The sequence below is a fragment of the Kogia breviceps genome, chromosome 12 (assembly GCF_026419965.1).
Source record: "Kogia breviceps isolate mKogBre1 chromosome 12, mKogBre1 haplotype 1, whole genome shotgun sequence".
Classification (NCBI taxonomy): domain Eukaryota; kingdom Metazoa; phylum Chordata; class Mammalia; order Artiodactyla; family Physeteridae; genus Kogia; species Kogia breviceps.
Window position 1 is genome coordinate 56978527 of NC_081321.1, and position 20871 is coordinate 56999397.

The window sequence follows — 20871 nt, forward strand, 5'->3', positions numbered from 1 at the left end:
AACAATTGCCACAATCCAAGAGCTTGCTAAGAGATCAGTTAGTCAAAGGGAGAAAAAGGTATCAGATGCAAAGCTAAACAGATTTTTTTTAAGTACAAAAATTTTGCTTTAAATGTCCTAGGGGTCAACTTAGAGAAAGCAGAAAACTGTTCTTAACAAACGGAAATATTTGGCATTGATTCTGCTCTTTACAAAGACATTATGTAAGAGGATATTAATCATCTCTACAACTGTGTGTTGGGGGGAGGGGAGAATGAGTGAAATGCAAAACCTCCTGAAAGTGAGCAAGCCGGACAAAGTAAATCTCCATCAGAGCTCACAAGACCTTGTCCTGGACAGCCCAATTGAGAACAGCGTTTTACAATCCAGTAAAAGAAATATGTATTTTCCTCCATCTTAATAAATAATGTTTAAAATTAAAATAGCAATAAAATATTATTTAGGAATATAATGGTAAATGTTTTAAAAAGCTCAAAAAGTTGAGAGTGGTTGCTTCTGAGGAGAGGAATTAATGCGGTTGGTGAATTATGTTTTCCATTATTAGTGTTATTGAGCCCAAGCTCGCTCTGCTTGCTGCACAACAGGCCAATAAATCTGGAAGCGAGTTGTTGGGGCAGGGAATAATGACTTTAATCGCAAAGCTAGCAGACCTTGAAAGGGGTGGGGGTGGGGGTGGAGTGGGGGTCCCCTGCGACGTCCACCAATGGCTGAGCGGGACTGCTACCAGTGGCTCTCTAACAGCCACGTGACTGCCCCACCTCTATTACATAAGTATACAACACTTTAAACTCTGTACATGTATTACTTTAAAGCAACATTTTTTAAAGGTTAAATATAAGAAAAGAGGGCTTTCCTGGTGGCGCAGTGGTTGAGAGTCAGCCTGCCAATGCAGGGGACGCGGGTTTGTGCCCCGGTCCGGGAAGATCCCACATGCCGCGGAGCGGCTGGGCCCGTGAGCCATGGCCGCTGAGCCTGCGCGTCCGGAGCCTGTGCTCCGCAACGCGAGAGGCCCGCGTACCGCAAAAAATAATAATAATAATAAAAAAATATAGATATGTGTGTGTGTGTGTGTGTATATATATATATATATATATATATGAAAAGTTAAACGTCCGAGAAAGAACTCCGTTGCTATGGCAACACCCACAGCGCAGCGTCCCTCGCACCTTGGTGAGTTCTACTCTCAGACCTCTGGATCTCACGCAAAATCTCCAACCCTCCCCTTCCTGGTCCCCAGCGGGTGCCTCCAAAGGGAGCGGAGCGCCAGCCGAGGCCCCGCCCCTCCAGCGGGACTGGCAGCTTTTCCGAACCGCAGAGCTCCCCTCAAATGCTGTGCCGTCCCTTCCCCCAAGGGCGGTGCCAGGACGAGCGGCGCGCCGGCGGGGGCTCCGCCCCCTGCGGCAGAGCGTGTGGCGTCATTTCCGGCCTCTCTTTCCTCCGGCCTGGGGCGCGAGCTAGTGAGGGGTTGTCGTGTGTGCTGACCTCCTCGGAACCATGGTGAGTCTTGCCCTGTAAGCCCTTGCCCAAGGGCCGCCGTCCTCGTCCGTCCCCCGTCGTACGCTGCTTCACCTGTATCCCAGCGCCGCGGGCTCCCTGTGTCTGTCCCCGGGCCCGCCGCACGTGGCGCAGGCCGCGGTGTGTGGCCTGCGCCGGACCTGCAGGGGAAGCATGGGCCTGAAGGCCAGCATCTTGTTGTGACTCGATGCTGTGGAGACACAGCCCCAGAACCGCGAGGCTCAGAGCTCACCCCAAGCGAAGAAATTTCTAGTGCACCGGGCGGGTCAGCGATACGTGCTTCGACCTCCCTCTCGGGGCGGAGCCTGGAGCGGCCAGAGGGCGAAGATGGCAGCGAGGCCGCAGCGTCCCCTCGTCCTCCTGGCGGACGTCGTCGCGCGAGTGGCCTACCACCCCTGCCTGCCTTATCCTTAGTTTAAAATCATCTTTGCCATCTTTGGTCTCGCCATACTTACAGTCGATCTCTTTGGGGTAGAATTTTTATTCCTGAAGCGCTTAGAGATCCAAAATGCAATGTCACCTAAGTTCCTCCTTCCGCTTTAAATAAATGATTGCTCCGATGATGGAGAGCTTCATTTGTTTAAGAAACTACCCTGTGCTGTAAATTAATTTTCTATTAGGTATCTACTTGTAAGTCTAGTGGAAGGCACCTAAGTATGTGTGTTAAAGAATACTGGTATTCAAACTGAGTCTTGGTTTTCCTTTTTAGGCGTCCCTTTCCCTTGCACCTGTTAATATCTTCAAGGCTGGAGCTGATGAAGAGAGAGCAGAGACAGCTCGTCTGGTAAGACTTTATCTCATTCTTATAAAGATAAAGTAGTTTTTAAAAAATTTTAAGACTGGGAAGTTGATTTTGACCATCTCTGATTTTTATTCCAGTCTTCTTTTGTTGGTGCCATTGCCATTGGAGACTTGGTAAAGAGCACGTTGGGACCCAAGGGCATGGTAAGAAAAACAGGGAATTTTAATTTTTTAATGTTGTTTTAGAGCCGTTAGAGATTCTTTTGGATGCTTTTTTATCTTTAAAACTTAACTGTTAATTGTAAAAGTTAAGATATGGATATATACTCCTTACTAAAAATCAAAACAGTACCCATATGGCTAGAGTCCCCTTCGATCACTATCCCCAGTGCCACTAACCTCCCCAGTGACACTGTTGCCATTTGGATATAAATCTAACCAGTGTCTTTATTTTTATGTAGATGTACAGGTATTTTATGTATTAGAAGATATTATTTTATATATTCTTCCTGTAATAGGTAACATTGTTTTGTTATATGATAGATATTATTTGTATGTACCTTTTCTGTAGCTTGGCTTTTTAAATTCCTTTCAGTATAAATAGATATACTGTCTCCTCTCTGACTGTCGAATAGTATTCTGTATCTTGCTTATTTTATAGTTTGTATTTATTACTGTATTGTGAGGGACCCTTAGTTTGCGCCCATTGCTTTTGCTATTGCAGTATCAGAACAGCCTTGTTCATGTCTCTCTGTTCTTCTGTTGTCTTTAGGGGTAGACAAAGGTTAGGACACCAAGGTTTGCTTTTGGGGGGGTGTATGCAATGAAAAAATTTAAATGGATTCTGCCAAATAACCATCCAGAGTATTTACATATTAGCAATATATGAGAGTACTGATGAATCTGTGCATTCTTCCAGCTGTACTTATATCTTAACTTGAACCAAATATGTTCCTTTTAGGACAAAATTCTGTTAAGCAGTGGACGAGATGCTTCTCTTATGGTAACCAATGATGGTGCAACTATTTTAAAAAACATTGGTGTGGACAATCCAGCTGCTAAAGTTTTAGTTGGTGAGTCTGAGGATGACATTTTGTTAACATTTGGAAACAATTTAAAATAGGCTGTGTTGACTGTCCTTTCGATTCATTGATTATTTACTTTTTAATTGATTATTATCGTTATTAAAATGCAAGTACAATGGAATATTTCTCAGCCATAAAAAAGAATGAAATAATGCCATTTGCAGCAACATGGATGGACCTAGAGATTATTGTACTAAGTGAAGTAAGTCAGAGAAAGACAAATACCATATACCATCACTTATATGTGTAATCAGATATGACACAAATGAACCTATCTATGAAACAGGACTAGACTCACATATACAGAACAGTCTTGTGGTTGCCAAGGGCGGTGGGGGGGGATGGATTGGGAGTTTGGGATTAGCAGATGCAAACTATTATATATAGAATGGATAAACAACAAGGTCTTATATAGCACAGAGAATTATATTCAGTGTTCTGTGTTAAACCATAATGGAAAAGAATATGAAAAAGAATATACGTATGTGTACAACTGAACCACTTTGCTGTACAGCAGAAATTAGCACAACATTGTAAGTCAGCTATACTTCAGTAAAATTTTTTTTAAAAATACATTTTCTGGGGCTTCCCTGGTGGCACAGTGGTTGAGGGTCCGCCTGCTGGTGCAGGGGACACGGGTTTGTGCCCTGGTCCGGGAAGATCCCACATGCCGCAGAGTGGCTGGGCCCGTGAGCCATGGCCACTGAGCCTGCGTGTCCGGAGCCTGTGCTCCGCAACGGGAGAGGCCCCAACAGTGAGAGGCCCGCGTACTACAAAAAAAAAAAAAAAACTTCTGGAGTGCCATGTACTTATTGATGGTAAAACTACTGTATTTCGGGCCGAAAAGTTCAAAGAATTTGTCAGGTGAGGAAACCTAGATAAGTGAGATTTAGATTGGAAGTGGATATATTTGGAGAATTAGGTAAGCTACCGAGAAGTAATTTAAAAAGCAGAATTAAATGTAAGTGAGTTAATAACTAGCTTTTTTTCCCCCCTAGATATGTCAAGGGTTCAAGATGATGAAGTTGGTGATGGCACTACCTCGGTTACTGTTTTAGCAGCAGAATTACTAAGGGTAAGAATATCTGAGCAACTTCAACTTTGTCTTTTTAGGGTTTTTTTTGCTACTGTGGTTTTGAGTATCAGAAGTAATCAAGTTCTTACTACAGATTTAGTATTCATGCTTGTCTTCCACTGTTTATTAATAGGAAGCAGAATCTTTAATTGCAAAAAAGATTCATCCACAGACCATTATTGCGGGTTGGAGAGAAGCCACAAAGGCGGCAAGACAGGCTCTGTTGAATTCTGCAGTCGATCATGGGTCGGTATACCAAAATACTGTTTCAAACATTTAATGTTTAAATGTTCTTTTCGAAATACACTCAATGTACTGCTTTACTGGTCAGTCTAGAGAGCAGTGAAAAGCATACACAAACATGATTCTGTTGGCTCATCTTGCCGCAATAATAACCAGAAAAACCCCACATTACACCCCAGAGGTAGTAACTAAAGTTAAAGTTTGGTTTTCCAGGGGTTTTTTTGCACATATAATCACAATAAACAAAATAAATAGTATCATTGTATAGAGGGTTTTTTAGCCTCTTTAACCTAGTTGAATAACTAGAACAGTTTTGAGGTGTCATTGTTCTCTGTAATATTAGTTGTAGTAGAGGTATGCATTTGATTATGTGACTGCTGTAATTCACCTATCTATAATTGGAGATTTGTGTTTCCACAATTTTTAGCTTTATAGTGTTATGACAGACTTGTTACTTAAAAAAGTAAGTAAAATTGCTGGGTCCAAAGATAATGTATGTATTTAAAGGCAATTTTATTTACCTTACAAGTAGTGCTCTAGAAAAAAATTTGTTAATTTACAGTCCCACTAGCTGTATAACAATGCCTTGTTTCCCACGTTCTTGAAATTTTTGTTTTGCTTGTGTTTCTCTTTTGGTAGTTGCCAGCTTGGTGGGGAAAGTAGTATCCTTTAATTTGTATTTCTTGATTACTGGTAAGGTTTAATTTTTTTCATGTGACTTAGAGCCCTGACTGGTTGAGGTGAAAGTCTGTTGACAAACAAGTATCTGGATAAATTTTGAAAAGTAAAACAGGGTTGATAACTTCAGAGAAGCATTTTAAGAACCGGCCTGAGTTTTTTTGGTCGTGTTTTGTTTTGCTTTGTTTTGCTTTTTTAGCTCTGACGAAGTTAAATTCCGTCAAGATTTAATGAACATTGCAGGAACAACATTATCCTCAAAACTTCTTACTCATCACAAAGACCACTTTACTAAGTTAGCTGTGGAAGCCGTTCTCAGACTGAAAGGCTCTGGTAATCTGGAGGCAATTCATGTCATCAAGAAGCTAGGAGGAAGTCTGGCAGATTCCTACTTAGATGAAGGTATGTACACACTGAATACGGGAAAAGAAGCCTTGAGCAGTTGTTGAAAGCTAAGTACTGAGTGAATCCACTTTTAGTTAGGACTAGTGACTTTGCAAAGCCAGAAAACTTGTCTGTAAGGACATACATCATTGCAACCATTTTTGTCATCTTAATTCATTTGTTATATTGACAGTGTGCTTGATCTTCTCAAACTATCCCAGCATTTCTTTGATAACCTCTAGGTTTTGCTTTATACCATGAAGTAAGTTAGTCTCTAATAAAGAGAAGTAGTTTTTTTTTTGTTTTTTACTGGAAGTCAGCTATTGTCAAATGGCACTTTTTCCCGGATTACATGTATTCTCTAGGAAGGGTCTGGGTAGGTCATACCAGTTAGTTGGCAGGTGTTGAGCATATAGTTTCTGGTGTTCTTGAAGAGTGATAAATGAGTTAGCAACTGCGATTTCCGTAATAATAGTATGTTTTGTTCTTAAGAGTGGATTTTTCGAAGCATCTTCACAGTGTATTCACAAAAGTGTAGGCATTCTATTCTACAGAGATGGAAAAAACGGGGTAAATTGTGCTTTACAGTTTCTGCTCTACCAGTTAGTGATTTGGAGTCTGGGTTTTGTTGCAAAAATGCATGTTGTTTGTCTCTTTCACAGGAGTAACAATTCTGAAAATGTTCTTGGTTGAATTTATATGTAAGGGCTGTATACCATTTCTAATAGGGGTTGGTGGTAGGGATAGATAATTAAAACAAGGATAGCTACCATTAAATGTCTGCTCTGTGCCAGGCATTCTAATAGGAATTTTACTTAAAATATCATTTCTTTCTCATGATGTTGATCCAGTGAGTGAGAATTAAGTTCAGCTGAATAGAGAAGAAAACGCAAGGTGATAATGGCTTAATAAGGTAAAAGTTATGTATGTATCTAAAAGAAGCCTGGAGAGATATGCAATACTTAGTTCGTATGATAGTTCCAAATCAGCAGGGCCCTAGGCTGATAGCTAGCATCTCTGCCACTGGTGATATTCCTGTTTATAGATGAGTAGCTAGGGTTGAACAATTTGTCCAAGGTTGCATACATAACCCGTAAGCAGCATGAGCATGATTGGGGCCAGGTTTCTCTGACTGCTGTCCATGGCATTTCGTTTTATCACCAGCCTCAGTGTTTAAAAAGTTCACTAACCTCTAGCAATACCCTGTGTATCTGAGTTTTCACAGCTTGTTTTCTTTTTTGCTGGTTTTAAGCTAATGAAAGTGGACTTCAACAGCTTTGCATTGCAACACACACACCTGCAAATGTAATATGTCTCTGAGACAAAAGATTCAGAATGCTATTGACTCTTTTCTAAAAAATTAATTTGTATTGAAATATAGGTTGCTGTACAAAAATGCTGTTTGACTCTTAATATTTCTACTGTGCTCTTACATTTTCTGTTTCGCATATTATTTTTTAAATGATCTGCCAAATTGATTCTTATGGTCACTGCTCTAGTGGAATGATTTTTAGGTTCTAGGAGCTTGATGAATTGTACTTAAATGCATTCTTTGAAAGAGTAATTTGATAAAGCAGATTACCTTAAAAGATTTATTAACACAGCCTTGAAATATTTAATACAATACTATCCGTATATTGTAGGCTTTCTGTTGGATAAAAAAATTGGAGTAAATCAACCAAAGCGAATTGAAAATGCTAAAATTCTTATTGCAAATACTGGTATGGATACAGACAAAATTAAGGTACGTTAAACCACATTTCTTGGAATTCTAATTGCTAGCTGCTGTAAACTTGGGCTAGTAATCAGTTGCACTAAAAAAAACCCTTAGAGGGTTTATATACATATGAATGTATATTTATATATATTCTTATATAGTTTCTTAGCTTCTGATTATATATAAGAATATATATTTATATTGTACCCATGCATACACACATGCACGGTTTTTGGTGTATTTACATTAAACAGTTTAAATATGCTATGAAACTCGTGAGTAAGGAAAGTGATGCTATTTTTTATGCTTTCCTTTGTCTTAGATATTTGGTTCCCGGGTAAGAGTTGATTCTACAGCAAAAGTTGCTGAAATAGAACATGCAGAAAAGGAAAAAATGAAGGAGAAAGTTGAACGTATTCTTAAGCATGGGATAAATTGCTTTATTAACAGGTCTGTGTATGCTTGTGCTAACAATATTTATAATAATCTAAGAAAGGATTGTTTTCTGCAAAGATTTAGGAAAATTCTTTTATATTGAATTTAGTTATTTAGGAAGTGTTTTTTTCCAAATGTAAATAAAATTGTACAGTAAAGCATTTGCCTTACAGTGATTTCAGTGAAAATTTATGTTAATATACTTTATTAAACCTTTTTGTGTCAACAATAACAGTTTTCTGTTTTGGCAGTTATGTTATTAGTTTGGGCTGTAGTATACCTGTATTTGGAAGAGAGATTTAATTCCACATTAAATGATGGAGGTTTGAAGTAGGAAAAAGCTAATGGTAGCATAGGAATAAAACAAGGATGAAGAGGTGAAAAGTATTAAGAGTTTTAGGGCTTATCTTTAATTTGTGTGAAGAAAATATGTGTAAACCTTCCCCATGTATCCTTAATATTCAGTATCTAAGGTTTTTATGGATTATTTGGAATGGAGAAAAGTACCAAGAGAAACAGGCATTTCAGTGAAAAGGCAATAGTTAACTCTGAGAGAGATTTACCATTTGATGGAAAATAATTGTTGTAAGCCAAATGTAGGTGGACTTTTAGAAGTTAGTTACTAGGGGATTCCCTGGTGGTACAGTGGTTGGGAATCCGCCTGCCAATGCAGGGAACGGGTTCGAGCCCTGGTCTGGGAAGATCCCACATGCCGCGGAGCAGCTAAGCCCGTGTGCCACAACTACTGAGCCCGTGCGCCTGGAGTCCGTTCGCCACAACAAGAGAAGCCACCACAGTGAGAAGCCTGTGCACTGCAACGAAGAGTAGCCCCTGCTCGCTGCAATTAGAGAAAGCCTGTGTGCAGCAACAAGACCCAACGCAGCCAAAAATAAATAAATTTTAAAAAGCAAAAAAAAGCTAGTTTCTAAACGTCTGTTAGATCTGTGATTCTGATAAGGCACATTTTGCTTAGCAGTGCTTTATACTAGTTACAAAATTTTTTTCTTTGGCTTTTTTTAAGTTACAAACTTTTAAACAGATATCCTTTTTACTCCTGTTGTGTGAGTAACATTTGCTCATTTTGGGAGGTATGGAAGTATAAAGAAGGAACAGAATTCTCCCAGAAATTCTTTTATTAAGTTGATATGTGGTGTGTATGTTGTTAGTTTTTCATGTAGTTGTGATCATATAGTATAAAATTTTATAACATGCTTTTCTTACCTAACTATATATATTTACTTAAAATTACAAATTTTTCATAATCGGTAAATTGAAATTTACACAAACACTCTCTTCACAGACATTGGAAAATTTTGTTCTATATAAAAATTCTTACATATATCTTCATTTAATTAATATCTGAATTTTCCTGCTGTAGGTTTTCAGGAGTAGACTCAAAGCATATAAACATAGATAAGGGTTTTGTTTTGGTTTTTTTAGTAAATTTATTTTTAAAATTTATTTATTTTTGGCTGCATTGGGTCTTGTTGCTGTGCGTGGGCTTTCTCTAGTTGCAGCGAGCTGGGGCTACTCTGTTACGGTGCGCGGGCTTCTCATTGTGGTGGCTTCTCTTGTTGCGGAGCACAGGCTCTAGGCGTGCGGGCTTCAGTAGTTGTGGCTTGTGGGCTCTAGAGCACAGGCTCACCAGTTGTGGCACATGGGCTTAGTTGCTCTGCGGCATGTAGGATCGTCCTGGACCAGGGCTCGAACCCGTGTCCCCTGCATTTGCAGGTGGATTCTTAACCACTGCGCCACCAGAGGAGCCCATAGATATGGGTTTTGATGCATTACTGCTTAATTGCTTTTCAGAATTATTGGTTCATTTTATACTGTCAATGGCAATATAAAAAACAATACCCATTTTCAGTACTAACATGGATGCACTAGTATAATTTATAAAGTATTATATAATATTAAGTAAGAAATGTTATCTTGTTCTAATTTGCATTTCTTTGATTACTGGTGAGGTAAAAATATTTTCATGTTTTTTATTCTAATGTATTTTATCTTGTGAAGTAACCATTTTGAACAATATTTTTTCATATTTTATTTACAGGCAATTAATTTATAATTATCCTGAACAGCTCTTTGGTGCTGCTGGTGTTATGGCTATTGAGCATGCAGATTTTGCAGGTGTGGAACGCCTCGCTCTTGTCACAGGTATGGGAAAAAAGGCATTAATTTCTAACATAATAATTACTCTTAGATTTACTGAGTGTTAGTGTATTTAACTCATTGCTAAGAGGACAAAGAGATTCCCTTAAGGATCCTAGAATCTAAAGTTATTCTGAAATCTGACATACTTTTTGATATCTTACCATTATTTTTAATATACCAAGTTAAATGCCAGCTTCGCCATAGGTGTAGGTTTATTTTTGCTGTGTTGCTTTAAAGATATTACCTTTTCTCACAAACCCACAGGACCACTGTTCTAAACATAGTCGTTTTTTTGTTTTTTTGTTTTTTGTTTTGGCTGCGTCGAGTCTTAGTTGCGGCATGCTGGATCTTTGTTGCGGCACGCGGGCTTCTCTTCGTTAATGGAGTGCAGTTTAGTTGCCCCGTGGCATGTGGGATCTTAGTTCCCCAACCACGGAACGAACCCGCGTCCTCTGCGTTGAAAGGCAGATTCTTAACCACTGAACCACCAGGGAGGTCCCCCCCCAAAAAGGAGTCTTAAGTCTTACCTAGTTTATTCATTTAATTTTAGTGCTAAGTGAGTAGTTGAATGCTTTGCGCCCTGTGTGATAGTGCAGTTGGAATAGTAACCTTTATTGAACATTTAACTATATGCCAGACAGTGGGTCAAATACTTAAGCATTACTTTTGTAAATTTTTTAAAATTTATGAAAGTAATAAACGTTGAATAAGTGAAACATTCCAGCAGTGTATGATGAAAAGTTAGTTTACTCCAGTATCCTTCAGTAGAGGTATATGAGTTTTATAATCCCAGTATAGACTAGAAATAGAAAGTGTGTCTACAGGTATGTCTACATCAAAGAGACATAGAGTGCAGTTCACTTTTTGTTTTAGTAATGGTTTTTAAAGTAACCTCTAAATAGCCCTTGAAAACTAAGTATAACAGTCTTTATCCTCGAACCTTCAGGCGCTTGAAAATGAATGAATAGCCTGGAAAGTTGGCTTGCTATCTGGCGGTGAGAATTAAGGAGAATGGGGTTTTAGATGTAAAGCCACTAGGAACATCAGATTCAGTTCTGAACTGCTCTGTGTTTTAGAAGAAATTATACTAAGTAGATAGTAGGATTGGTCTCATTTCAAAATTACTTCTTAAACCATTTTAAATAATTTGAGAAGCATAGTGTTTTGACCTAAAAAGAGACACTTTACTTTCATTAATTACTTGGAAGTGGGTTTACCTGATTTAAAAGTTATTGCATACTTGATGCTTAAGGTAATAAATCTTATGATGCTCATTTTTACTTTTAATTCTTCCCTTAGTGGAACAGAATTAAAGACATGACATAAGAACTGTGAGTGATAGCACATTCATGGGATAAGTTGATATCATAAGGACTTGATAACATGAAATTGCCACATACACTCAGAAGAAAATTAACTGTACCAAGCACACCAAACTGTATGGCTGTGAAGTAGACTCCACGGTGGCTTCCATCCTTAGTAACATCTGTTGTCAAGATGTGAGAAATTGCTTCTTGCAAATGTCTAGAAATATTTTGTAAGCAGATGCACATGAATGAGTATAGGATAAGTGAAAATTCTCATAAGCCGAATTGGTCTCATTTGGGGGATATGATGTCCCAAACATCTATTGCGTCTCACATCTAGACACAAAGCAGTCTCAGGAATTTGCCAACCAAAAGTAAGAAGAACTGCAGCTATACAGATTATGAGTATAAATTAGTAGAGTTGGGAAGACCAGAGTCCCTTTTATAAATTAATTGTAAAATAGAAATAAAGCATCAATTATTCAGCAGATTTATCAGTAAGGTGTAGGGAAAGGGGTTGGTTGATGACTGAGGGAAACTATTAAAAGAGAGAGTATTGAGCTAGAGAAAAGGATTAAATTTTATTTATTTATTTTTTGGCCAAGCTGTGTGGCATAAGTTCCCAGATCAGGGATTGAACCCATATCCCCTGCAGTGGAATTGCAGAGTCTTAACCACTGGACTGCCAGGGAAGTCTGAGAAAAGGATTTTAAAATTGAAAACTAACTTTTGCTTAATTAAGAACCAGGAAAGGAAGTGTTTACAGCATGGAAGATGGAGGGAAAATAGGAATAAAAATAATACCTAAGGAATAAAATGAATTTAGTTTTTTGACTTCTCATTAAGTTTGCTCTGGGAAATCCCCAGTATACGTTTCCCCTTTTCTCTAGGCCCAAGTGCTCGCTATTTTAAGCAGTTCCTAGTGTCAGTACATCTGTTGATATAATAAGATTAGTCAAATATTTTCATGTTTTGGGATATTGGATCATAAGAGTACTGGTCTTCTAGATTGAATTCAGAAGAGAATCTGAATTTAAATTCAGGCTTAAAGGTAAATGTCAGAATCTCAACTGAGGTGGTATTATTACACAGTGTGTACATATAGGTCTGAAGCCAGATTGCTTGTATTTGAATTTCAGCTTCATATTTGTTCAAACTATGTAACCTTGGATGAGAAACTAAACATTTCTTTGCCTCAGTTTTACCACTCCTAAATGGGGTGATAAATGAAGCCTGTCTTATTAGGATTGTGAAGATTAAATAATTAGTTTGTGTGAATTGCTTCAGAGTGCTTGGCGTATAGTAAGCAGTCAACGTAAATGATCTGTTTTCTGTTCATTACTGCTTGTTAGAAAACAAATTTTAAACCTGTTGTGCATTTAATTAATGTATATTTTTGTTGATAGGTGGTGAAATTGCATCTACCTTTGACCACCCAGAACTAGTGAAGCTTGGAAGTTGCAAACTTATTGAGGAAGTCATGATTGGAGAAGACAAACTGATTCACTTTTCTGGGGTAGCCCTTGGTGAGTGATTATGTAGATCCTGGTTTAGGTTCCTAAATCTTTGTGGTTTTTTTGTTTTTTTTTTTTGCGGTACGCGGGCCTCTCACTGCTGTGGCCTCTTCCATTGCGGAGCACAGGCTCCGGACACGCAGGCTCAGCAGCCACGGCTCACGGGCCCAGGCGCTCCGGGGCACGAACCCGCGTCCCCTGCATCGGCAGGCGGACTCTCAACCGCTGCGCCACCAGGGAAGCCCTAGGTTCCTAAATCTTTGGTAGGCTCTTTTGAAGTGAAAGAAACAGTTACCGGTTACTATAGTTACTAGAATATATGTCTTAACTCTTGAGAAATTCTAATTTCAATCTCTTGAGGGCAGCCTCATGTTAAGTTTGTGTTTGTGAACAGTGCATATTCAATATAGTTTTAGATAGAACTGTTAGGAATGTAGATTGTTAGCAAAGAGAAGGTAGCAATGGAAGACATGTCAGCTTTCAAAACCGAGTATAACATATATAAGTAATAGAAGGCAGACTTTTATGTTTTATAACTAAGTGTTCACTGTGACATAAGAATATTATTATTTTTTTAACTTTAGGTGAGGCTTGTACCATTGTTCTGCGTGGTGCCACTCAACAAATTTTAGATGAAGCAGAAAGATCTTTGCATGATGCTCTTTGTGTTCTTGCCCAAACTGTAAAAGATTCTAGAACAGTTTATGGAGGAGGTAAGCATTTGAAAAATATTGGACATATTTTATTTCTTGAAGTGTAGTAGTGTCTTCTGGTTTTAAGGTTTCTTATAGGAACTTCATATTGTCTTTGCACTTAATTGTTAATGCTTAACATATCTTAAGGGAAGTCTAATTTAGTGTCTTGGAGACAACTAGGCATAATGATATGTTCTTATTTTTAATCTGTAGGCTGTTCTGAGATGCTGATGGCTCATGCTGTGACACAGCTTGCAAGTAGAACACCGGGCAAAGAAGCCGTTGCAATGGAGTCTTATGCTAAAGCACTGAGAATGGTAAGTTAATGAAAAAGAGAGCCTTGAATTTAAATTTTGTAGGTATTGATGGTTTTTAAATGAATCCATTCTTCTCTCTTGGGCAGAAAATACTTAACTTTCTTGGCTTTAAGAATTGGTTCACAACTGCTTAAATTTGATTTTGGAATTTATCTTCTTTATGAGCAGTAATTAAAAGGAAGCAGATTTTACATTGTTTCTAAATGTATAGTTTTAGAGAGCTTTTCTTACAGTTAGTAAATTAACTTTCTTTTAGTAGAATAGTTACCATGTCTTCTTCACTTCATAGTTGCCAACTATCATAGCTGACAATGCAGGCTATGACAGTGCAGATCTGGTGGCACAGCTCCGAGCGGCCCATAGTGAAGGCAATACAACTGCTGGACTGGGTAAGAAATTAATTGGGACCATGTGGTCTTTTTTTTTTTTTTTTGGCTGCGTTGGGTCTACGTTGCTGCACATGGGCTTTCTCTAGTTGCAGCAAGTGAGGGCTACTCTTTGTTGAGGTGCGCAGGCTTCTCGTTGCAGAGCACAGGCTCTAGGCACATGGGCTCAGTAGTTGTGGCACGTGGGCTCAGTAGTTGTGGCTCAAGGGCTCAGTAGTTATGGCACATGGGCTTAGTTGCTCCGTGGCATGTGGGATCTTCCCAGACCAGGGTTCAAACCCATGTCCCCTGCATTGGCAGGTGTATTCTTCACCACTGCGCCACCAGGGAAGCTCCTGTGATAGTTGTTCAGAGTAACTCTTGACCAGGTTCTTTTATTTTTTTTAATTTTTCAAAAAAGATGAATTCTCATAATAACTATATAAAAGATTCCTGTGACCCTTGCCTTTATAGTAGCCATTATGCATTCTAGAAAAATGTCTAACTTCATAATCTCTACACTGTCAAAATTTTATTATTCCCTAAGGGGGTGTTTAACGTTAGTTAGAAGATTTTTAACTTGTTTGTTATATAATGACTGTAGGATTTAAATATATAAAAACAGTACTTATATTCTCAAATAAGTGTATACTTTACGGTATCTCTTATAATCAGTATTAACTCCTAATCTCACAGTAAACTTATTCTGAGACATTCTTGACAGTAGATCTCTGATACATAACATAAAAATGGCCAAAAAGAGGACTTAATTCAGATTGGTTGGAAAATTTCCCAACAAAATGTCTAGGACATCAAAGGAACAGTTTTAGAGGGTAGATAGTCCTGCCACTGGACAAGAGAGAGGTTAATGAATAATCTGTCAGAAGATGAAGGGGGATTCTAATAAGAAAAGTAGATGAATTCTAAATTCTCTTCCAGTTCTTAAGAATCCATGGTGTGTTCAGTGATAAGCAAATTTTCTGCAGTTTTATTTGTAGATAGATAAAGATGGGTGATATAGTGTTGTGTATAAATTTTTCATTATTTGACATAGTTACTCTCCATTGATACAGATGATCAGTAGTTGACCTTTCAGTTTTCTAAAAGGCTTTCCTTGAGTGATAGTCTGATGAGAATGCTCTAACTAAATTGAGTAGTTAGTTGTAATCTTATATTTTATAAGTCAGGATTAATTTTGTAACATCATTAGATATGTTTTGATACTTTAGTTGTTAAGATTAGTTGTTTATTTAGTACATACCTTCCAGATATGAAGGAAGGTACCATTGGAGATATGGCAATGCTGGGTATAACAGAAAGTTTCCAAGTGAAGCGACAAGTTCTTTTAAGTGCAGCTGAAGCAGCAGAGGTGATTCTGCGTGTGGACAACATCATCAAGGCAGCACCAAGGTATCGTAACACTTTAAAGAACATTTCTTAGGAAAAATTAACATCGAAACAAAAAATAGGTATATTTTTGATAATTGTAGTTGATGGGAAGTGGAGCCATTTTGTTTATGTAACAGTATTTTGCAAGTTATTTAAAATATGTAATCACAACTCTTAGATTTAAGCCAGAAAAGTTTAGGTGGGGAGAAGGGTGTGGGTAACACAGGGTAGCCCTCAAGATTGAAAGGCACATAAAGAGCCAGGCTTGGGAAGGTCAAAAACCAGAGAACTTGGGGGTGGGCGTGTAGTATTAAGAACTGATGTCTGTTTACCAGGATGAGTTGGCTTCAGTCATTTTCTGTCCTGGGTACACTTTTTCATATATACATTATTAAGCACATAATATGCAGAGTTCCCTACATGTTCCTATTCCAGCAGCATTTTTTTTTCTTCTTTTTTTTTGTGCCGTGCTGTGTGGCATGCAGGATCTTATTCCCTGAGCCCTCGCCCCCTGCAGTGGAAGCGTGGAGTCTTAACCACTGGACTGCCAGGGAAGTCCCTCCGGCAACTTTTCTAAGATGAAAATTCTTTTAAAAACACATTCACACAAAAATGATTAAGTGGCCAGAGAAATCTTAACATTTGAAGATTCAGTTAATAACTTTAATTAATTAAATTAACTACTAATTGCTAATTAGTAGTAACGAAAACCATTTATTTTACCTGTTATTGGAAGTTCAGGGAGAGGGAGGGGGATGGTGGCTTAGACCAGTAGGTAGAGGTGAAGGTGGTGAGAAGGGATTGATAATAGATCTATTTTTGAAGGTAGAGCCAGCAGGATTTGATGATGGGTTGGATATAAGGTCTGTGAGGAAAGGGATTGGATAATTCAAGGGTGTTTGGGGGGGGCGGGGTGTCTTACAAGGTTTTTATTCAGAATGTCTTAATAATTGCCACATTTCTCCAATACGTTAAACACACTTCCATTTCTTCAAGGATAGAGAAGAAAAAAAGAACAATTCTAAATAAATTTCGTCAAAAATCTGAATTGTGTTTTAACATGACAATATTAAACATTTTTAGTTCAGGAATAAAACATGGAAATTCCCAGCAAACAAAACAACAGTTACAAACCAGAAAAAAGTACTGGGGCACGTAATTCAAGGCTTTTGTTGAGAAAAATGAGTTTCTCTTAGGTGGGGGAAGGCTTTGGGAGGGAAGATGGGGGTGTTCTGTTTTGGACATTTGAGATGTCTGTTGAGAAAGCAGTTAGTTGGATAGTTGAGTCTGTAGTTCAGGGGAGAATTTCGAGCTGTAGTTATAAATTTAGGAGTTGTTAGCCTGTACGTGTTATATAAGGCCATAAGACTGACTTGAGTCCCCAAGAGTGAACGTAGCTAAAGAAGGGAAAGGGGTTTTTTTAGAACTGAGTGCTTGAGAATTCCAGTAATAAGTTTGGGAAGATTCAGAGCAACCATCAAGGGTCACTAAGAAGGATTGTGAAGTATAGATAATTATTAAACTGGATGATGGATACATGAGGATTCGTTATACAACCTCTACTTTTATACATACTTTTGAAATTTCACATAATACAAAATTCTAAGGTTGGGGGGTGCAAGGTGCCACTGAGGTAGGAGGAAAACCAAGGGAATGTGTGTCCCAGAAGCCAAATTAAGGAAGTATTTGGGGAGGAGGAGTGATCAACTGCCAAGATGATGCCAATAGGTCGAGTAAGATAAGGACTGAAAATTGATCCTAAAAATTCGATTTAGCAACAGAGGTCGTTGGTAGTCTTAATGAGCAGTTTTAGTGGAATAGACGGGGCAAAAGTCTGAAGTAAATTCGATAGAGGCTGGGAAGAGAGGAGTTGGAGGAAATGTATGTAGACTGCTTCTTCGGGGAGTGTATTGTGAATGCGAGCAGAGAAGTGGGATAGTAGCTAGAGGAGGTGTGGGTCATTACTGTGAAAATTCAGTGTGTGTAAGTGGGAGCAGTTCCATAGAGGAAATGATCGATGCAGAAGAGGGGTGCAGTCCACCAGCAGCTGCTGGATTTGGAGAACAAGAGGAGGACAGGAGGGAAGTAGGAGTGTTAATAGGAAAGTATGCCCTAAGTGGACTAAGTTCTTTGTGCAGAATCCTGCAGCACTCCTTTCATTGGCTTTCTTCTATGAATGGCAACTGTCCTCTTACTATTAAAGGAAGGAAAGAGTAGAAGATAATGATTTGGATGTGGAGAGAAAAGCTGAAATACTATTCAAATCTACTGTCGTGAGTGGAAAGGACTGGGCTGAAAAATCTAGATTCTCTGCTCCTGGTATTGGGAGGATAGGGTAATAAGGAGCACTCATATTTTGAAATGGAAAAATAGTGAGGGAAGGAAAAGTTGACAGTTTTCCTGGAAGCAGTGCTACCAAAGATGGTTAAATACAGTTTTCTGTTGTCTTCTAGCAGAATGATAGCAAAAGGAAACTGAGTTCTACAAGTAAAATTTTCTGACTTGGGAACAAGGTCACGTAGCTGCACCCACCCTCAGAAATCTTTGTAATACCTTAGTACCCTCAACCACATTTGAAATATAAACTATAGTACCTCATTTGATCTGATATCACTGTTTTCAAAATTTAAGTGTCTTTTAAATATATTAGAAATTCTGAGTAATTTGCAGTAAAGAAACATGAGTAATTTTGTTTAACTCAGCCTTCCCAAATGTACTGGGCTATGCACTTCTTTTCAAACTCATTATTAACCTCCAGGGAATTTTAAGATCAGTGCTTTGTGACAGCTGTTTGATAACTTTTTCTATATTGACATCCTTCGGTCATAAGAGGTTGGAAGGTTTATCTCTTTATGATCCCAATATGCTGTACTCTCTGGATCTGTTTTTATGCTTTTTCTGCTTCTCTTAAGTGTTGTGCTTGCCTCTAGAAGCAGTGTTTCCACAGTCATTAAGTAAAAATTTTCGCTAGTATCCCTACCACGCCCCCTTCCTGATTCACTATGTATGGTCACGAGAGAATAAAAGTTTAACATCACAGATGTGAGAGGTACTGTTGGCACACTTTAGTGAATTACCTAACTCCATCACCAGCTTATCTATTGGCATTTGTTTTTGTTCATTTAAAATAGTGATCCAGAGGTTTTAATTTAGAAACTCCAAAGCCATGTCATTTTACAACTTCTGATTGAGAGAACCATCTTTGACTAATTTAGTAAAATTCACTAACGTATTGGTTAAAAACATGAATTAACCATTTTCTGGAGAATACATATTTGGTAAGTAGGTTGTTTGGATGAGAATCTGAGAGCTGCTGAATACCTACAGACCTCCACATTCCACAGATTTTTCCTGTCCTCTTACTAATACAATAATTAAGGGATGTTAATTGTGAGGTAGAAACATTCTGTTTATGCATTTAAAATTGGTTTTAGTAAAAGTAGGATTATAGCTGTGTTTGTATTTAATATAGACCTTTGGTTACAGTCATGCTTTTCATTTTCACCGTTGCCTTTGTTTTCTTAACTGTACGTTTTATGATTCTTGCAGGAAACGTGTCCCTGATCACCTCCCCTGTTAAGCATTCCCATATGCTCTTGAGCTCTGGAGCAGTTCATAGTAAAGTTGTGTTTTAAAGACTTTGGCCTCCTGAAAGAAGACTATAGAATTGAAGTTTACCTGTGGCTGTTATATCCTTAAGATTGGACATTTAACTGACCTTCTATTTTAACATGGGTCTAATTTATTTGCTATTTCATTTTCCATAAAATTCAGTTGATTTTAAGAGTTCATTTCTCATACTGTGCATCAAAATAAAAATTTGAACAGTTACCTAGTTCTTACCTGACTTTAGTGATTTGTATCCCGTTTTAACTACTTAATGGGAGTGAGTGATTATAGTTTCAGTGTAGAGTTTCCAGCTTAACTAATGATTGGTGTTACACATTTTTGAAAAAAATTATCCTTATTAATATAAGTCCAAGTGAGATGTGATAAACTTATATTAATCTTTTGATTCTCAATCATACATAACATTTATTAACCATTTTGTTTTGTGGAAGTACCATATTCTTTAGTACTCTTCTAATTTTCTCTAGTCTAAGTACTGTCTCTTACATAGGAAAAAATTTATGGTGGCTTCTGTTACTTCAAGTGTGAAAGAGTTATATATTTTAAATGTTGGTAGCTGCAAGCTGCTTCAGGCACCTCTGATATTTTATAGGGTATGGATATAGTTAGACGTAGCATTGTTTGTTGTTTTGTTAGGGTTTTTTGTTTTTGGCAAATGGATCCTAGTAGAGTGTAAGTCTGTGCTGAGTTTGATGGTTTAAATGTGAATTTAGATTTGGAGGTTATTGATTTGTCAGTATACAGCAGAATGCACAAGAAATTAAACGAAAGCCCAGCAGTAGTTTCTACTGGGTATCTCTGCTAGCATCATGGAGAGACATTTTATTCGCACAGAGGAGCGAAAGTGTTTCAAAGAAGCACTGATAAACCAACCTGTTCTGTTTTTGTCTAAAAGTGTGTCTCAGCATTTTAATACTACTTTGTAGAAGCTATGAAAACTGGAAAAAATTGGGTTTTGTTGTGATAACTAGCTTATATCCTCCGACGTTCACGTAAAGGAGAAACTTCTGAGATAGATCATCAGAATTATACAGATTTTTACTTTTTTCACTTTTAGAAACATAGCAGTACGTTTGCTATGTAATTTATTTATTTTTGTGGTAGGTGGGCCTCTCACTGTTGTGGCCTCTCCCGTTGTGGAGCACAGGCTCCGGACGCATAGGCTCAGTGGCCATGGCTCACGGGCCCAGCCACTCCGTGGCATGTGGGATCTTCCCGGACCGGGGCACAAACCCGTGTCGCCTGCATTGGCAGGCGGGCTCTCAACCACTGCGCCACCAGGGAAGCCCTATGTAATTTTTTAAAGTACTTTATCACACATCGTAACATCAGTGTTCATCCCACAACTCAGATAGGTGGAACAGTTGGGCATATCATGATCTAGAAAATGTGCAGAGGTTTCAGTGGGAGAGGTAGGTGGGTTTAAACATTTATCCTGAGCGACCAGGTAGCTTGGAGTAGGATTTGAATCTAAAGTGTATTTGGGCTCATTTTCTCCAAAGGTCTTAAAAAGGATACACCAGTAAGTATTAAAGTTAATCTAAAAACAGGTAGAAATGTGGGAGCTTAATTGTATATCCAAGAATACACGCATGCTTCTTTTCCTCTGAATTCATATCCTTTG

General features: G+C 38.3%; 1 protein-coding gene across 2 annotated transcripts; it reads left to right on the forward strand.

The window, feature by feature from the left end:
* The first annotated feature begins 1274 nt into the window (after window positions 1-1274).
* Window positions 1275-19448, forward strand: CCT2 (chaperonin containing TCP1 subunit 2). Of its 2 annotated transcripts, none has more exons than XM_059080245.2 (16): window positions 1275-1497; window positions 2225-2299; window positions 2395-2460; window positions 3218-3329; window positions 4340-4416; window positions 4550-4662; window positions 5537-5739; window positions 7365-7465; window positions 7761-7888; window positions 9930-10033; window positions 12744-12863; window positions 13436-13564; window positions 13760-13863; window positions 14153-14252; window positions 15497-15638; window positions 19167-19448. In XM_059080245.2, exons 1-16 carry the CDS (start codon window positions 1495-1497, stop codon window positions 19195-19197), a joined length of 1608 nt encoding a protein of 535 aa, XP_058936228.1. In that variant the 5' UTR covers window positions 1275-1494; the 3' UTR covers window positions 19198-19448. The 2 variants fall into 2 exon arrangements, with proteins under 2 accessions (XP_058936228.1, XP_058936229.1); XM_059080246.2 differs by having other exon boundaries at window positions 1440-1986.
* Window positions 19449-20871: the final 1423 nt, after the last annotated feature.

What these genes read in the sequence shown, in the direction of transcription:
- CCT2 (XM_059080245.2), top strand. An exon ending in GAGCAGAGACAGCTCGTCTG is followed by an intron (nt 2,300 to 2,394) that starts GTAAGACTTTAT and finishes TTTTTATTCCAG; the next exon opens with TCTTCTTTTGTTGGTGCCAT. An exon ending in ATAAATTGCTTTATTAACAG is followed by an intron (nt 7,889 to 9,929) that starts GTCTGTGTATGC and finishes TTTTATTTACAG; the next exon opens with GCAATTAATTTATAATTATC.